Source organism: Podarcis melisellensis (assembly GCF_964234715.1).
Source record: "Podarcis melisellensis genome assembly, chromosome: 11".
Lineage (NCBI taxonomy): Eukaryota > Metazoa > Chordata > Lepidosauria > Squamata > Lacertidae > Podarcis > Podarcis melisellensis.
Genome location: NC_138543.1, coordinates 35,354,509 through 35,373,355, shown reverse-complemented (window position 1 = coordinate 35,373,355; position 18,847 = coordinate 35,354,509). Strand labels below are relative to the sequence as shown.

The following is an 18,847-nucleotide window of genomic DNA, read 5'->3' as shown; positions in this document are numbered from 1 at the left end:
GTGTGCGTCTTATGGGGCGAATGCAGGCACCTTGGCTTCAGCGAGATCAACGCGAAGCTTCCGAAGCCTGCGCTCCAGAGGCTTCGCGTTGCTTCCACTGAAGCCAGGAGAGTCTGCTCTTTGAGGCTGGCAGTGGTGGAAAGCAGCGCTTCCCCCAACACCAGCCCCAGAGGATGGGGGGCAGCGGGAAGGTGCGCGACACCTTTTCGCTACTCTCCAACCCGGCTTTGAGGCTGGCGGTGGGGGAAAGCAGGCTTTTCCCCAAGGAGGGAGAAGGGACTGACTGGCGGAGTCCGTCCCTTCTCGCTCCTGTGGGCTTTTGCGGGAGATGGGGGAATTCCCCCACCTCCCGCAAAAGCAGGCAAAAGCTGTGCGCTCTTTAAAGGGGCTGCGCGGCTTCTGCTGGCTTTTCTAGGATGGGGGTGGAGATGCTCCTTCAGGTATACTGGACCGAGGCCATTTAGAGCTTTAAAGGTCAGCACCAACACTTTGAATTGTGCTTGGAAACGTAATGGGAGCCAATGTAGATCTTTCAAGACCGGTGTTATGTGGTCTCGGCGGCTGCTCCCAGTCACCAGTCTAGCTGCCGCATTCTGGATTAGTTGTAGTTTCCAGGTCACCTTCAAAGGTAGCCCCACATAGAGCGCATTGCAGTAATCCAAGCGGGAGATAACTAGAGCATGCACCACTCTGGCAGTTAGGGTCTCAGCCTGCGTACCAGATGCAGCTGGTAAACAGCTGCCCTGGACACAGAATTGACCTGCACCTCCATGGACAGCTGTGAGTCCAAAATTACTCCTAGGCAGCGCACCTGGTCCTTCAGGGGCACAGTTACCCCATTCAGGACCAGGGAGTCCTCCACACTTGCCTACCTCCTGTCCCCCCAAAACAGTACTTCTGTCTCAGGATTCAACCTCAATCCATTAGCCGCCATCCATCCTCCAACTGCCTCCACAGGACCTCACACAGGACATTCACCGCCTTCACTGCATAATTGAAAACTGTGTTTAATTTTGAAGATTTAGACATTTTTAGGAATAGCTTCCACTAAAATCATATTTTCATGTGTTTTTGCCCTGTGCTTATCTGTGAGATAATTTAAAGAATGGTTAGTGGTAACATTTTCTATTCTTTTTGTTTCTATATAAATGTAGCATTTCCTTTATATATATGTATCTAATTTTTGATTTGTTGTTTCCCAGGTTTGCATCTGCTGGTGATGATGGGATTGTATGTTTGTGGAATGCTCAGGTTTGTTTATGTTCAGAAATGCATTGCATACAGATGAAAATTAGGTGAAGTTTAAATTGGAGCTATTCCATTACACATGAGCTATCTAAATATAAAGTTAGTTATTAAAGATAATTGGATAATAAAAAAGGCCACAGAAGCAGTTGTTCAAACTTAAAAACTCCATTTTGTAAATAATCTTGAATGACCCTACTGAGTTTTTTATCTAATTCTCGTTAGAAAAGTTGGAGACAAAATTGACTTTCAAATTTTCAGTTTATATTTTGACATCTTCCTGTGAAACTAAGGTAATGTCCCTGCAATAATAGTATAATTGCATGTTTTGTGACATTATCCTGACATAGAATTGCATATATTATGTGCTAAGTATTTATTTCCTGACTTAGCAGTTATCTAGGTTGCTCTATAACTATCTGAAAGATAAAGGATAAAGTAAATGTGTGTGTAAGAGAGAGAAATGTTTTAAAGCTTTTAGTACTTGTGATATGTTTCCTTAATACTGGACTGTTCACTAACACAGAAAATGCCTAGAAGGATGCTGAATTTTATAAAAATTGAGATTTTGAATCGTGTACATGCTAGGGCTGGGCGATATAGCGATATATAATCCAAAACTGGTTTGAAGTTCACATCATGATAATTGATTCTTAGTATTTGAGCTAGCAATAAATGGCGAATCACAATGTGTGCAATGGCAGCGGCACAAACAGTGGCGGCCTGCGAGGCCTTGTGGTGGTGATAGCGATGGCAGTAGCAGCAGCGACCTGCGAGGACTCAGTGGCAGTGATGGGAGGCAGCAGCGGTGGTGGCGGCCTTTGAGGCCTTGCAGCGGCAACAGAAGATGGTGGCAATAGTAGAGGCAGCCTGCGAGACCATGTGGCGGCACAAGCAGTGGGGCTTGCAAAACCTTGCCGTGGTAGAAAGAAGTGGCAGCTGCCTGCAAGTCTCCTGGTGGTAGTGGGAGGCAGTGGCAGTCTGCCTCAGCAAGACCTTGAAGGCCACCTATTCTTCTGCTACCGTCTCCTGCTGCCACTGCTACTGCCACCACCGCGACAAGGCCTCGCAGGCTGATGCTGCTTCTGCCACCTAGCAGGCCTGCTGGCAGTCTTGACAGTCCCAAATTATTTGTATTCACTATGACTCATCACTGTACTTTGGATTGTCATGAATACCACCATTTGGTAGCCAAGCCCCGAACCAAAGTCTCATTTGGATTCATTTTGGCTTGCCTACTGCTGAAAGTGACCATAAAGTGATTGATAATATCATCATTTATCAGTTTTAGACCCATAAGTAGTAGCAGTTGCCAGGACATTGTTCTGTTCGCCTCTGCATAGTTTCTTCCTTATTTCAGATATTGTGATAGATCGATATATCACAATGTTTAGCTGGTGATCTATTGTGACATTGAAAACCAGTTATCGCCCAGCCCTAGTACATGCTTCAGTCCATAATTCCATGCCAAATTCTTGACCTTGTTTCAATGCAGAAGTTTTAGTGTCAGTTAGGACTGTTACCTTCTTGAAATTGTTATTTAATTTATTTATTTAAAATGTTTATAAGCCATGTAATACTTTAAAAATCTCTAAGTAGCCTGCAACATAAAAACAGTAAGTGGTACGAAAATGAAGAAAATACAACATAAAACCAGTAAAAGCAGTATTTCCAGTTACACATTGCTCCATTAAATCACATCCCAGTGGATTATGCTGTTATGTGCATTGGTCTATAACATTTTATTTCATTCAGATCATTAAGATGTCTTTTTTGTTTTCCAGACTGGAGAAAAGCTATTTGAGCTACATGCACATACACAAAAGATTACTGCTCTTGCATCTTTTCCTCTATCAGATACTTGTGAAGAAAAATGTCACTTGATCTTGACAGCAGGTGCTGATAGAACTGTTATTGTATCCTTTAATCTGACCCAGACCCCAACTCTTTGTGGGAGGGAGATGTGCTGCTGGTACTGCTTTCCCTCCAACATTTGTGTGGCGGGTGACAGTGGTGGACCTTGGACCTCAAATTTCAGTGGCACCCTATGCTACATCCCTATCTGGACAGGGATAGCCTAACTACTGTTGTCTATGCTCTGGTAACCTCAAGGTTAGATTCCTTCCAATGCATTATATGTAGGGCTGCCTCTGAAAATGGTCCGGAAACTTCAGCTAGTGCAGAATTCAGCGGCCAGGTTGCTCACCGGAGCAAGACTGTTTGAGCATATTACACTGATCCTAGTCCTACTACAATGGCTACCAATTAGTTTCCAGGCCCAGTTCAAAGTGCTGGTTTTGACCTATAAAGCCTTAAGTGACTCAGGACCACAATACCTCAAGAACCACCTCTTTCCATATGAACCTACCTGGACCCTGACTCTTCTGAGGCCCTTCTTCATGTGTCGCCTCCTCAAGCGGTCCGGAGGGTGGCAACAGGAGAACGAGCCTTCTCTGCAGTGGCTCCCTGTCTGTGGAATGCTCTAGGCAAAAACATTCCTTTTTAACCAGGACTTTGGTTGATCTGATTGACATCCTGTGCCCTTTTAAAAATGTGGCTCTTTTGGGGGGTCATTATTGGGTTGTTGTTTTTATTTTGAATATTTGTATTGTGGTTTTTATGTAGATCCACCCTGAGACTTCTGGGCATAGGTCGGTATATTACTATTACTATTACTACTACTACTACTACTACTACTAATAATAATAATAATAATAATAATACACTTGTGCTTGTGCATCTCCATTTCTATAGTTCTGCCTTTGAATATGGATACATGCCTTAAACTTGTTGTAGTCTTGAGATCCTTAATGAATGAAACCAGGTTTGGGATTGTGACAATGGTAGGCAAGTTCATAAAGTATCCTGCTTTCATTCCACAGTAAAGGTAAGAAAAATGAAACTGGCTTTGATTTGTGTGTACTGATTGTGGCAGTTAAGGGGCAATTCATGTGATTTGCAAATCTAAGGTATTTTTATTTATTTAAAAGCATGCACCCTGCTAGGGCTGAGCAATGTCGGGTTTTCAACATTGTGATATATTACCAGCTTAACATTGCAATATATCTATATCATGATGTCTGAAATAAGGATGGAACTATGGCAACTGCTACTACTTATGCTTCTAAAACTGATACACTTTACTTACCTTTAACATATGGTGTTACAACTGTTATTTTATAGTACAGAGCAACAGGGGTGGCAGGAATTATGAGACAAGGGATGACTGGATTCACAGTTTTTCCCACATTACAATTCTTTTACATAGTACACACATTGTACAGTGGTACCTTTGGTTACAAACACCTTGGGTTACAAACACTTCGGGTTACAGACTCCACTAACTCGGAAGTAGTACCTCAGGTTAAGAACTTTGTCCCAGGATGAGAACAGAAATCGCGCACTGGTGGCACAGCAGCAGTAGGAGGCCCCATTAGCTAAAGTGGTACCTCAGGTTAAGAACAGTTTCAGGTTAAGAACGGAAACAAATTAAGTTCGTAAGCAGAGGTACCACTGTAATTTCCCATGTCAAATATTATGAAACCATTACCCACAATGTGGACTTAACAGATTTCGGATGATGTATCAATACATCACCCAGCCTACACCCTGCTTGACTTAGTAAAATAAACTCCAAATAGCTTACAAGAAAAAACTAATATAAAATGAGTTGTATCCAGTGATGTAGCTCAGCTGACAGTAAAGCTTCCATCAGTGGAAAACGTAGGGAATTTTTTGTTGTTCCATCTGCCCTCTTCTTGTCTTCATGTCACAGAGCTATGTTCAAGTATCATGGCCTTTATGGCTAGCTACTTCTGCGAATCATGAAAAGTTAATTTTATACCTCTGAAAAGCTGGAGAATTTCATTGGTCTTTGAATTCACACCATTAGAGACCTTCTCTTGATATAACGTGTATCTTTTTAACAAAACATCTCATGGAAAAGCTTGTTGTATATACAGTATTTGACATAAAAAATATTTTAAAAGACTTGAACAAAAGTTGAGTAATAAGATGACAGGTTTTGTGTCTGCCTCATATCCTCCTTTGTATGATCTTGCAGTATCAAGCACCATGGTCCATCAACTTTTCTTTGTAGTTTATAAGCACAAGAAATGTTGCTGGGAAATAGAATTTCAGGTTGATTCTGTAATAGTCAAACCCTTACTGAAAAAGCTGGTGGCAATCTTACTGAATTTTTTTCCTAAAGAGCTTTGTTATGAGACATGATATGATTATTTGACTTGGTTCTACAGTGTTTGACAGTTCTTCAAAGGCTGGATGTATGGCTGTCTGGAGGGAGTGATCTGTGTGTTTGGAACCGAAAATTAGATCTCTTGTGTAAGACAAGTCATCTTATTGATGCAGGTAAAAATGTAAATGACTCATTATAGCAGCTAAAGTTAAGTAAAATGGATCTATATAATGACACAAAATCAAATTGGCAAAGTCCCTTTAATTCTAAAGATAACATATATTGAAGCTGACCTCTATTTTTAAAATGTCAGTGTAATCATTTTTGAATTAAGAGCACTTGGAGCCTCATGTGTCCTATGAATTGTAGAATATGTCAAACTTCAGTAACTGTATGTTAACTTAACTTAACTGAGCTGGGTCAGTATATATAAATCACTAAATGAATATATATTCCTTTGGAAATTAAATTAGGTTCTTCCACTGCCATCTACCGTAGGCATTAGATAAATGCTGTAAGATTCCACCCAACCTTATAAGCAAAATACAGAAATGTAACTGGAATATAATAAAGAAATGTGATGCTTATAATAATGTAGGAATGTGCTGCAAAATGTTTTTGGTTTGCAGATGTACAAAGGTGTTTTAAAAGTTTGCACACCATAATCTGCTCTGTAGTTTTCAATGAGGACAGACTTGCTGAATTGCCTAAAAACAGAGGGAAAAGGCTTTTATGAAAATATAAGGGAGATTTGTATAGCTTATCCCCTCCCTCCATTTTTTCTTAGGTAAAACTTTATGGAAATTCATGATTTGAGTAACCTTCCTGTGAGAAAGTCAGATAGTGTTTTATAATTTTGTGAAATAATTATAATAGATTGAGTGTGCATTCACTTTTTACTTGTAATAAAATATCTTGCTGTCTATTCCCCCCACCATCTTCTTAATAAAGATATCAGTGCTATGATAGAATTGCCTAAAAATTGTGTGGCGGCAGCAGTTGGCAAAGAACTGAGTGAGTATTGCTATATACTGTATAATAAATATTTGAATGTTATTAGCTGTGTGTTCTGTATGTTTTAAAATGTGGAGGAACATGCATTGTGTCTACAGGGGTTAAGATCCAAGCACCTGTGCACTAATTCCACTTAATCCTGGAGCCTTTGTGTTTGTATTACTGTCCCTTGATATAACGCTGTTGTATATTTTAATGATTTCATGCAATGTTTGAAATTAAGGAGGGCAATCAATATTTATTTGGTATGTTGGTACAGCAGTACATTGCACATGGAAAGCAGCAGTCCTTGAGGGAGCTGCAACAAGAAGGCAGAGTAGGTTTTAAAAAAACATTTATTTCTTTATTTCATTTTCTTAGTATACAAAACCAAATAAAATATTGAGATCTTAAAGTCTCCAACAGATAGTTTTTGTAAATACATACCATGCCAACAGCTTTGGTCTTAGATTTCCAAACACTTGTCTCTTAAATATCTAACCTCTTCGTGTTTGAAAGGACTTAAATCTTGCAGGAGCAAGCAGTGTACCACCCGCCCCATTAGTCAGGTGACCAGTGCTTTCAGAAGTGACAGGGCTGCTTATCTGTTCAGCACACAAGGATCTCCATATCAGAATTGTGGTCGCCTCTGCTTGTAGCGAAATAATTCTTTCTGAAGAAAACTGAGGCTGTGAGTGCTGACGGAAGTGGAGCCAAATTGGCAGGACCACAGAGAACCCAGAAACATTATCATGCTCAGGGGAACCCTAAAATTGGCAGTAGTTTTTTGTTTTTTAAATTTTAAAGCCCAAAATTTTAAAGAGTGTGCTCTTATGCTGTTTTGGGAGGACTTGTGTGTTTAATTAAAAAAAACCTGCTGTCAACTTTAGGGTTCCCCCGAGCTTGATAAATAGCCACTGCATGCTCAATAGCCACAAAATGTTGAGTGTCCTTAGGGGGGAAAAAATAGAAAATGAGGTGTGTGGGCAGTAGAGTATTCTGGAGGAAATGTGCCAGCCTGCCTGGAGCTCTGAAAAGTAACATTCCTGTTAGGTGAGGCTACACTGCAACATTTTGTTGCAGGTCCTAATTATATGTATTCTCATAAATGTCAAGATGTTGCCTGCCTTTCTCTTTGAAGTCATTCTTAGACTGAAAGCTTCCAGAGATGGAACTGAATGGGATGTCATCGAAGTGAAGCGCCTTCTTGACCATGAGGACAATATTGTATCGTTGGTCAGTGTCAGTGGTAAGACTGTTACTAATTTAATTGCTAGTAACTCATGACACATTTTTAAATTACAAAGTTTCTTATGTTGCTTCCCAAATGTAACTAAATGTTTATCTGAAGTTTTTTATTATTTGAGATGCAGCTGAGTTGATTTGTGTTAAACCTTTTTCTTTTTTCAAACATCTCTGCACAATAGATTTGCCTGTACCTAAATCAACATGAAGTTGCTTGTCTGTTTATTGAGATAGCAATCAAAATACAGTTAAGCTTAACTGATTTCAATTAACTTACATGTACAGTGACTTCTTTTTTATTTGGAATTAAATGCATAATGTTTTTATTGGTCTTAAAATAATTGTGTGGTTATATTTTGGTCACATCCTTCTTCTGGACAAGGGTGCAAAGCTCTTCCCTGCCCATTTTATCCTTGAAATAAGCATGAGGTGGGTTTGGCTGAGAGATGGTGACTGGCTCAAAGTCCCTCAGTAAGCTGCATGGCTGAGTAAGGATTAGAACCTGGGTCTCATCAGTTCTAATCTAACCGCTACACCATATTGGCTCTCTTAGTGTTAAAGTCTTTACAGTACAATTATTAATCTTAATCCAGAAGAGTCAATTTAAATGTGAAAGCAGTGTCTTGTGTTTAGCTTCATCTCCAGTGTGAAACATTGCTGTGGAATCAACAACATTCACCATACTTATCCAGGGTATATATGAGATGTCCCTGCAAAACTGTAATTATTCTGATATTCTCAGGGTGGGGGTGCAGGGCTGGTGGATTAAAAACAAAACAAAAAACACTTCTGGACTCAGAGTTGTCTTTTCCCCCCTCTCCCCCCATCAGCTCTCTGCAGTGCAAAAGTGAGTGTGCAGCCTTCTGCTGCGCTTGAATTTTGTGCAATTGCTTGTTAGACATGATAAGAGTAGTTTTACTATTTTTGTTTAGATTGTATTTTTCTCTTTAATTTTTATTGCATTTCTTATTATATGTACAAATGGTGCTTCCACGTTGGGCTTTCTCCTCCAGCTACTGGCTAGAATTTTACTTAGGCTTGCAAATAGTTGTCCCATGTAGCCAGTGAAATTTACCAGTACCTCCAGGTGACCAGGCATTACAGCCACTAATGTCTATTGTAGGTTTGTGTAGGTGGGAAAGCAGGCTGGTAAACATTTTGGTAGTCTAGTAACCTTGGCTGGCTTTGTTGCTAAAGTCTGTCAGAGTCTTGTTCTCCCGAGTCAGTTGGAAATGGGCCAGGCAGAGCCCGATTTGCATTGACGTTGCTTGTTATCTGATTAGCTTGTGAGCCTCTGTGTAAATAGGTGTTTATTTATGCAAACTCTAATATTTTTGGTGCCTAGATCTGACTTTTGCAACAGGCTCTCATGTTGGTGAGCTGATAGTCTGGGATGCATTGGACTGGACCATGCATGCATATGAACGCAGATGGGATGCTTCTCTTCACGTTGACCCACAACAAGAAATAAAATTATCGCACAGTCAAAATGAAGTTTCAATTCAACATTTAGCTTCTGATGAGGAGGTGAAAGTTTTAAACAGTATTAAAAAAATGAGACTTACAATTGTTTTTCTGTGTCTGGTTAAAAAAATGCTGATTTAATATGTACTTATGCTTTATTTATTTTCACATCCCAACAAGAAATGCAGATTGAGAGTCCTGAGCGAAAGGTTAATTTTAGAACTTGTCTTAGCTTTGTAAATTTCGGTGAACTCCTACAGGCTCAATCCAATGAAACTACTCCTGTGAGAATCCCATTAAATGATTGCAGAATTTCAGTCATTTCAGACTTGAAATGGAGTGTGTTTTGGGGTTTGGGCACTGAATAGAATAGGACAAGGAACCTATATAGCATGGCTGCCAGATTTGCAATGCGTGCTGTATTCTTCACAAAAATAATGTGCCTTTTCATTAAGTTAGCAATTATTAGATTAGTAGAAATCAAGTAGATATCTTTTTTGGATGCAATTTTATCAAATGGCATTTCTGAGCATGGTCAATTTTTGCTTGTTGTTCTTCTTAGCCCCACAGCGCCAAGATCAGAAGTGAGAGATTCTGTCAAAGACCTATATCTGGTCTTTGTGCTGTGGTGTTCACCCTTAACTCCAATCTTAATCCTTAGTGCTTAGTCTAGAAATAACAGATCTCTGCACCTGATAGTGTATGACATCAGCTGAGTGATGGGTGGGCGTGGTTTGCCCAAAGTGGCCCAGCAGGCCTAATTAGGATTGTGGGATTCCCTAACAATGTTAGCAGCTGGGACAATACAGCAATGTTTTGTTGCAGGTTTACTAACTTACTTTAGAGCACATTGTGTTAGGCATTTTTTAATGCTTGTAGGTTGTGGTTCTGCCATAAAAGCAATAACATAAAATATACACATTATACTGTCATAAAACGCAAAGGAACACAGTGGCCCTGTTCAAATGATTAAATCTCATCTTAAAAAAGCTGAGATATGAACAAGCATAATGTACCCATGGCAGCCACTTTGCTGTTCCCTTGTTTGAGCAGGGAAACAAGCCAGGAAGCCTCACTTAACTACCATTTTTGTTTAACTGCGTTTAGCTTTTTATTTGAATGGTTATGTTTTTAAGTTTTTATTGGTTTTAATATGTCACTTTGAGTAACGCAATAAGAAAAGCAACTAACAAATACAGAATAATAATAATAATAATAATAATAATAATAATAATAAATTAATCACAGTTTCCTGATAATTTCCAAATGGTGAAACTGTGGTTAATGGCTGCCAAACAAGTCGTAATACAAAGTTATAGTTTAACATTGGCTTTTAATTTCCTTTCTTACTTGAAAGCCATTAATCATAGCTACTGGTTCAGTTGTAATGGCAAGCTATGGCTAAATGAGACTACCTGGTTTGTTTTCCTGCTTGCACAAAGGGAGAAACAAAGTGGTCATGTGTGGCTTCTTCATATCTCAGCTTATTAAGCAGAGATTTCTTTGACCAAATGCACCCAGTCAGTAGTAAATCTGTTAAATTGTAGTCAGCAGCAGGGGGCTAGAAAGAAACTGAACACATAGGCCAGCAAAGGTCTGGCAGAACAAGGTTTTTACAAACCTACGGGCCTTGAAAAGGGTTGTGGATGGAAATAGCTGGCTGTGCTTTATAGTTTATTAGATGCCACCGACAGCAATAGGATTGTACTATTTATATGAATTGAGGCATAATGCAAAAACTATTTTAGTAATTATAGTGGTAATTACAGTTTAAGGAGCTACGCACCTCTTGCCTTCTGAGCTATTTGGTTTAGATTGAAAGGTAACAGTGTCACAGTCCTCCTGGAAATCCATTACACAACGTAATATGTCTGCTTTGTTAAGATGTTCTATTGAATTTTCTTTCCAGTGTGTGTTCGCTGCTGTTGGAAAGGGCATATACGTGTATAACCTTCAAATGAAGCGTGTGATTGCCTTCCAGAAGACTGCTCATGACTCCACTGTCCTGCACATTACAAAAGTTCCAAACAGGTGCAAGTTACACTAAATTTTTCATACGCTGGAAATATAAGGACCAGAAAGATGAAGAGGGCCACACTTGATGTTTGTTCATTTCACCCAACCCCCCAACCTTTCATTATAAAATATTTGAGCAACCATTGACCTGTTATATTTTGCTTCCCTGGCTGCATGATAATCCTGGTATTTATCCTGAATTGCTCACTTATTTATTTTTAAATTGCAGTACTGAAATTCTGGTGTACAATTAACAAAAAGAAACCCATTCATGTTCATTAAACACATTATTGCTAATATTGGCTGCCATGCTGCCGGTGGTGCCACAACAATGCTGTAGAATGGAGGTTGGGAGGCGGAGGTGGGAGGGATTTTAGGGTTGCACAGGGCACTGCTGAGATTTGAGAGCCCAGACTCCACCACTGACCAAAGATCTCTCCCAGCAGCAGCACATAGTTATTAAATAGCACCAGGACAAGAGCAGTCTTTGTGGCAATGGATTTACTCCACACTCAGGCAATATCTCCTGCCTGCCTTCTTTGACAGGGACTGCCAGAATCACCTCTGTTGTCGATGTTAGTTGAAACTGGGCTGATAGCAAGGTATCCTTCAGAAAGCAGGCCCACTGGGAACATTAATTCTAAACATTAGGTCACAATTACAGAGTCTTTGTTTTGTGAAATTCTGCTACTGTGGTTCTGCATGACACTCCAGTAATAAGTAAGTCACATTTGCTTTACAGGCAAATAATCTCCTGTTCAGAAGATGGCAGTGTTCGCATATGGGAATTACGAGAAAAACAGCAGCTTACAGCTGAGCCTGTTCCTTCAGGTTTGTATCCAGAATGAGGATTGTTTACACAATATCTGAGATAGAAGGAACATGCTGTAGAGTGGCCAGGGCTGCACAAAATTAAAATGTTATTTAGTCACTCTGCTAAATTTGTTTGTGTGAAAGTTGCTCAGAAAGCAAGAGAGACATTTTAATGTGAATGTACATGTAGCCATTTCTACACAGCTGTTCTCATATAGAAGCTTGTAAGATACTGACCATTGAGTTGGCTGGCTAGAAGTATATTTATGTTTGCCAAATATATTTAGTTCGACAGCATCCCATTTTATATGCCTTGGTTAGCTTAAGGGCCATCATTTGACAGCCACTAGTTTGTGGTAACAAAACATCTCATGGCCCTTTTGATAAGTTCATGGAGTTTGGTCGTCCGCTTGATTTGAATGCCTGGATTTTGGCAGGAAGCAAACGAATGAAGAAGTAGAAACCTGATGTAGTCTGCAGGAAACTCATTTACTTCAACCAACTGTCTATTTTCCAGGTTTTTTCAGTATGTGGGGATTTGGAAGGACAAGTAAACAAGCCAGTCATACAGCTAAAAAGCCACCAGAGAGCACCACTGTTTTCTCCTTGGATCTCATTGGGGATTTGATTGGGCACTCTTTAGCTGTTCAGGTTTGTTGGAATTATTGCTGCTATTGTTCCTGTAACTATAAGGGCTATTTCTCTTAAACAGCTACATAGGGACTAGATTTATTTGAGACTGTATAAGGAGTCAGAACTTCTTCCCTAATTGGATCTTGAGACATGCAAGTTCAGTAGTCTGTGAAAATTGAAGTCTCAGCCTAGAAGCCATTCATTGTTTTCTTTTTGTGTTCTATTATGACACAAACCAGGGAAGAAAACTCTTACCTTGACTCTCAGGTGCCTCATACTTTGAGTGGTATGTTAGTTACAGTTCTAATAAACTAGAGGAAATAGAAATAGCAAACTACTTCATTCAACATTGTCTTTACTACATATGAAAATACTTCCTGTGCTATTCTCTACATGCTTACCCAGAAGTAGGTCCCACTAAATTCCATGAGACTTATCCCTAGGTAAGTATGTATAGAACTGCAACTATAATTATGTATTTGTCCTATTTGCACCAGTATTTTGGCATGTAAAATGAATCATGCAACTTGCTCAACATGCCCCAAAGTTGGGCTTGTTCATAAAAACTGCTTCTTATTGAGGTAACTTTCAGAAGCAGGCATAATATTCTTTTGTTTTGTTTTGTTTTTTAAAAAAGTTTAAAACTGCTAGGCATGCCCGTGCCCTTGAACATTCTTAAAATAGTTCATTGGGTCCTGGTTTTTCCTCTCACTTCTTGAATTTGTTTTAGGGGCACAGAATTGGCTCCATACTTCCTGCTGCTCTAGTTCTGTTTGGCTTATTTTATGATTATATCTTTTGCTGTCTCCCATATACTCGAGCCTAACCAGGTTGCTTTTATGTTCTTGAGGCGTTACCATTTTGGGCAAGTGTGTTACTTTATTTGACTTTATTTTGTGAATGTTGATTAAAAAAAGTCTTATAGTTGAGTATATTGTATTGATGATACAGTTTTTGTTGTAGATGTTCCTGTACTTCAGTGAACATGGCCTGGCAACATGCTCTGCTGATCACCTTGTTATTTTGTGGAAAGATGGAGAACGAGAGTCGAGATTGCGCAGCTTACTGTTATTTCATAAGTTAGAACAAAGTGAAGATTTGCAGCTTAGGATCTAAAAGGACGTAAATATATGGGATAAAGGTATGGAATATGAATAATAGAAATAAGCTATTTAAAGTCTTAAGTATTTGTTTAAAAAAACTTGTGTGTATTTTTTTTCCTGGAACCTTTTTAAAAAACACTTTAATCAGCATTGAGGAACTATTAACCCACAAGACTGCCAAGTTTTCCTCTATGTCACTGCCAAAGACGGTGGACTGTGAGGTGCAGAAAGAGCTTACCTTACCCTCATAGAAACCACTCCTTTATATCAACAGCTAACTTACATAGCATCTTGTAGGGTTGAACTAAAGTGGACTGATAACTTTGGGAGAGGCCCCTCTTACCAGTGGATTCTGAAAGGGTTGTCTAGAGCAGTTGGGATAGTTTGTCAAATGTAAGTTGACTCATGTATTAACAGAAAACATGCAATCAATAGGGGCATGCCCAAACAAAAAGGTACTAAAACTGCTCTGAGGGAGGCATTGAATGAGATGAGCTTCTTCGATAATGTAGTCTTACACTGGTGCATTTTGTCTAATTGTAAGTTTATATACCTTAAACCCCAGGATTTTTGTTACATCTGTCTCAATTACTGTGTATTCTGCTGATGATGAAAAAATTGGATTGAATGAGAGCATGAAGAGAAGGCACACACATTTAACTGTAACAGAACTGGAGCTAAGGCTATGTGAATAAAAATGAATTAAAATTTAATCAGATATAAGCTTTGCTATTAGTACATAATGGAACTTATGAATACTGCAGTGAACACACCATTCTTTAAACAACACAATGTAGCATTATAATACATAGCAAGGGAAGTTAGGTGCTGTTAGAGTTCTAACAAAAATATAGCTTCTATACATTTCTCTGCATGGAAAGTATATGAATGTTTTACAGTATTTTACATAACTTGATACAAAACATTGAAAAAATGTTGGCACATTATGTAAGCTACAATCATTTTTCATCAGTAGTAACACTATTGTTTACTTCACCTGGTTTTCCTCCTTGGACTCAGCACAAAAATATGGAGATGGCCAAAGTTTTTTTTCTTTTGGTAGGGCAGTGTAATACTTTATATCAGATCATATGCATTTCAGCATTAGAAGAGTCCCTTGTAATGTGCAGCGTTAAGAAATAGTTGACTAATTTGAAGGACCTTGTGTCACTGATAGTTCTTGTACTGACTTAGAAAATCATCAAATTGGCTAACTACTGGTCAAAAACTATAAATCATATTCTTTCTTTTGATAAGATTTTATAAAGGCTTTTCATGCTACAGTACAAAAACAGAAAAAGAGGAGGGGAAATGTGAATTCCTCTCTCAAAGGTAGATCTCAATCCTTGTTTCACACAGAAAGAGGTGGCCCCTCCCAACTCTCACCTGAAAGCTTCCTAATCTTCTCCCACCCTGGGAGATCTTCCCTGCCTCTCACACAGGGACTTTCACCTGCCATCTTCCACCTTCATTTGCATAAAATCCCCTCACTGACATTAAAAAACAAACAACCCAGAAGCAGGAGCAAAGCAGAAAAGGGAAATAAAAAGATAAAAAAATAAATGAAAAGAGAGAAAATGATAAGGAAAGATAAATAAATGAAAAGAGCTTCCCATTCTCTGTCTGTCAGTTGTATATTTAAAAATTATTCAAAGTGTTCACTCCAGGGGGGTATCCTGAAACTTGAAATCATTTTCCATCGTACTTTGGAAAATAGCACAACTCACTAGGATTCACTCCTACAGGAGCCCTAGTGAAATGAATGGTAGGTGGGTAAGAATGCAACTTCAATCCATTTTTATGGGGCTTGCCCAAGAGGACCTCCCTATCCATAATTTAAAAATGAATCTTATTAGGTCTATATTACTTTTTATTTTTTTAAAAAAATACATCATTCTTATCTGGGGCTCTTGAAGCAGCTTGCATCAAATAGCAATACAACCTGAACCTTGTGTTTTTGTTCTGTTCTTAACGTTATAGACTATATTTAGTGTATACATTGTCTTGGGTCCTTGATATTAAGGTCACTGTCTTAAGAGTAATTACTATGGCTGCAGTCCAGGACACAATAAAGGCACAGGGGCTTTCCTGTCCTCTGTGAGGGAAATACAATGTATGAGCAGCCATTTCCCTTTTCATAGAAAGATAATAGGATGCCTCTGTACAAGTGTAGATTCTGGAGACCTTTTTGAATATGGCTTGAGGGTGTGCATATCTATCTAAGCAGGGTTTCTTTTCCTTATGGCTCATGTAAATAAGCATCTGTTACACACTGCTCCCCATTCTAGCAGGCAGATGTAAAACTGGAACTGTACAACATCACAAAGCATGATTGTGCTATTGAAGCATCAGATGCAACAAGTGCCAGTCCCTGACTTTAGTTGCGTGTTTGGACTTTCACAATATGGCTCACTGTCACCTGTTTAGAAGGCAGAGAAGAGAACAGATTGGCTCAAATTTATGGGCTTAATTACTGCGTACTAAAATTTTATACAAAATTGGTTTAATAAGTAAAGCAGCTCCCAGGTCTCCTTGTGTATCTAGAAACCACAGTGTGTCGAGTCCCCACATTACTGTGCAACTTTAGTAATGGAGCTACTTCTGTGGCTGCATTCCTATTGTGCATGCAGATGGCCTCCTAACATTTAAGTCCGCAGGAAAGCCAGCATAAGGAGGGAAGCAGTATGCACAGACAGGTTTAGATCACAGAAATTGTACCATATACAAAAAAGAACAAAGTTGATAGTTAATTAACTAACTTTGCTATTAAAATAATTATTTTGTTCTAAGAAAGGACAGTTAAATTTGCTGTTTACCCCCTCAAATTTCTTTCTCCAATCGCTTTTTGTTTTGTTTTAAAGTTCTTGTAAACCAGGCTCCCCCAAAATGCTTATGTCTATCAAATGTTACTGATAGTTATTCCAGAGAAGCTAGCTTTTTGTAGAATTCTGCCCTCTTACATGGAGTTCATGTGTATAATTGATCCTGGCCTGTGAACAACTTACACCAATCATATAATTTGACAAATTATAACAATTTGTTTTATATAAAATTACATTTAAAAGGATCCATTGTGCCACAAAAAGAGAATAGCTCTATAAAGCATATATTGGTTTCTCGATTATCATTTTTATATATAAAAAAACAAAGTTGTGTAGAATTTAGAACAATTTAAAATTGAGAAACAATAGTCTTCTCCATGCTGCCCTGTTGGTTACTTCATTGTGAAGGAAATTGCCCCCTCTTGGGTTCATACCAGTAAGTGGTTCACAGTGTGAGTGGTAGGCTATGATGTTCCATATCCTCCCTTCAGCTTCCATTATTGTTCTCTGAAGGAAGTCGGAGGCTCCTACACTTTAGCTCATCGAGTGTTTTCCAGTGTTTGTAGTTATTTGCCAAGTGTTGCATCAGAACAGGTAGATGTGCAAATGCTGAGAGAGGAAGAGAAAAGAAATGCTTTACTGTCAAAGCCCAACAACTGAAAAAACATAGCGTCAACTTCAGGGAAGTGTTCTCACAGTGAATAGTCTTCAGCCTTTGTACTGAATTATTTAGTCAACTGCTGGTACTAAACAAAGAATAGTATATACAAAAAAATATACCTAGTTTTATTAGTGGCTAACTTTCTCCAAAAGCACAAGTGGGACCTGCAACAAAATGCTGCAGCATGGAATATGCTCCTGTTCGAGGTGCCAGTCAACCAGGCATGCTGTTTTTCAGGTTACTCAGCATACACCCCCCCCTCAAGTTTCCATTCCTGCATTGTCATGCTCAGTTTTTATTGGGCTGTTTTCCCAATCCTGCTGATGGCTTGTGAGTTGACAGTGTCATTTTGGCTACATAATTAGATCATTAGTTAGGAAACTGGAAAATAAAATTTATTTCAGAACAGCAACCATTTAAAAATTCTTGAAAAATAATCCAAAGCAATTTTGTAGTCCTTACTGAGCTGCCATAAAACATAGTAATCCCTAAAATCAGTTCATTAGGGGAGGCTCTTTTTCACCTGCATTCACCATTAAAAGTACACATTCACCAGCGGTGTGCAATTTGCAATCACCCCAGCCTGAGAGGTTGTGCTATCTGCACTAGCACAGATTTCCCATGGGTGCTGGGTAACCCAGAACTTGGGCTTATTCTGTGATGCACAGTCCCTGGCCATATGGATTTAGACGTTCATATCCTACCACCTTTGAGGTGAAACAGTAAGAAATTTGTTCTTCCACAGAGAAAAAAGAAAATGCAACTTCTCACCATCCCAAGCATCAAACATGTCCATTATGAAGTAATCAATGAAGGATATCTGAGACTTGGGGATGCTACAGGTGTTTCGATCGAAAACTGGCATAACAACTGGCAGACCCTGTCTCTTTTCTTCATCCGTCTGTAGAAAACAAAATAATTGTAGTCAGTTTGTGCAGCCAAAGCAAAGATTACACAATTTTTTAGGGGGTGTATGTGTGTATACCATATAATCTTAACAGTACAGAGCAGTAGCTCAGGAAAATAAACCTTACTTGCAGTTGCAATTAAAAATATTCTACCTGGAGCAGGAGCACAGAACTGCTATCCCCAAAATTATGAGAGAAAAAAATCCATGGGACCTGAAGATTAGTTTCTGCTTCAAACTATCCCAGAAGATGAACAGGCGTTTTGCACATCATAGGCACATGTATGTAGAAAAGGAGGGTACAAATTGAAATAATCAATATCTCTTAAGTCCAGTTTAGGATTTTGCTGCTGCTGTTCCCATACAGGAAAATGAGCCAGAGGAAAAGAATGAACACTCAGCCTCAAGTGCTAAAACCAGTTGGACAGGGCAAGGTGAGCAGATGCAGTTCCAGAATGGTTTGCTTCAAAGGTGGCCGAGTGAACCACTGGACTAGGGAATAGCTGTACACCAGGAAGCAGCTATGATGTTGTAGAGGCATGAAGAACTTCACTCTCACTCAAAAATATTTCCATCCAATTGCATCAGTGCAGCCTTCTCGGGCTATAAAGTCTCATGTATACTGCTTAGAAATGATAATGATTAAGTGGTATATAAATGCCTTCAATAAAAAATAAGTAAAGTGTCAATTCACAAATTGGTTCCTTCCATTTTCTCTACTTGTTCAGTGCACTGCATTGCCTTTCTTGG

The 18,847-nt window shown here is 39.0% G+C and overlaps 2 protein-coding genes across 7 annotated transcripts in view; one reads left to right on the top strand and one right to left on the bottom strand.

Moving 5' to 3' along the window:
- Positions 1 to 18,794, top strand: part of WDR41 (WD repeat domain 41) — a 28,914-nt gene extending 10,120 nt beyond the window's left edge. For 2 of the 5 annotated variants that reach the window (XM_081929423.1, XM_081929426.1), the window contains exons 3-14: positions 1,203 to 1,251; positions 3,030 to 3,161; positions 4,070 to 4,132; positions 5,502 to 5,613; positions 6,392 to 6,454; positions 7,575 to 7,682; positions 9,024 to 9,205; positions 11,052 to 11,173; positions 11,901 to 11,989; positions 12,489 to 12,622; positions 13,568 to 13,745; positions 18,465 to 18,794. In XM_081929423.1, coding sequence (XP_081785549.1) covers positions 1,203 to 1,251; positions 3,030 to 3,161; positions 4,070 to 4,132; positions 5,502 to 5,613; positions 6,392 to 6,454; positions 7,575 to 7,682; positions 9,024 to 9,205; positions 11,052 to 11,173; positions 11,901 to 11,989; positions 12,489 to 12,622; positions 13,568 to 13,720 — 1,207 coding nt within the window. In that variant the 3' untranslated portion in view covers positions 13,721 to 13,745; positions 18,465 to 18,794. Of the gene's footprint in view, positions 1 to 1,202; positions 1,252 to 3,029; positions 3,162 to 4,069; positions 4,133 to 5,501; positions 5,614 to 6,391; positions 6,455 to 7,574; positions 7,683 to 9,023; positions 9,206 to 11,051; positions 11,174 to 11,900; positions 11,990 to 12,488; positions 12,623 to 13,567; positions 13,746 to 18,427 lie in introns of all 5 variants that reach the window. The other 3 variants (XM_081929425.1, XM_081929424.1, XM_081929427.1) reach the window with 3 other exon arrangements.
- The window catches only part of PDE8B (phosphodiesterase 8B), a 41,451-nt gene continuing 39,178 nt past the window's right edge, over positions 16,575 to 18,847 (bottom strand). For both annotated transcript variants that reach the window (XM_081929354.1, XM_081929355.1), the window contains exons 21-22: positions 17,962 to 18,091; positions 16,575 to 17,138 (exon numbers count right to left, since the gene is read on the bottom strand). In XM_081929354.1, the coding sequence (XP_081785480.1) occupies positions 17,017 to 17,138; positions 17,962 to 18,091 (252 nt within the window). In that variant the 3' untranslated portion in view covers positions 16,575 to 17,016. The remainder of the gene's footprint in view (positions 17,139 to 17,961; positions 18,092 to 18,847) is intronic.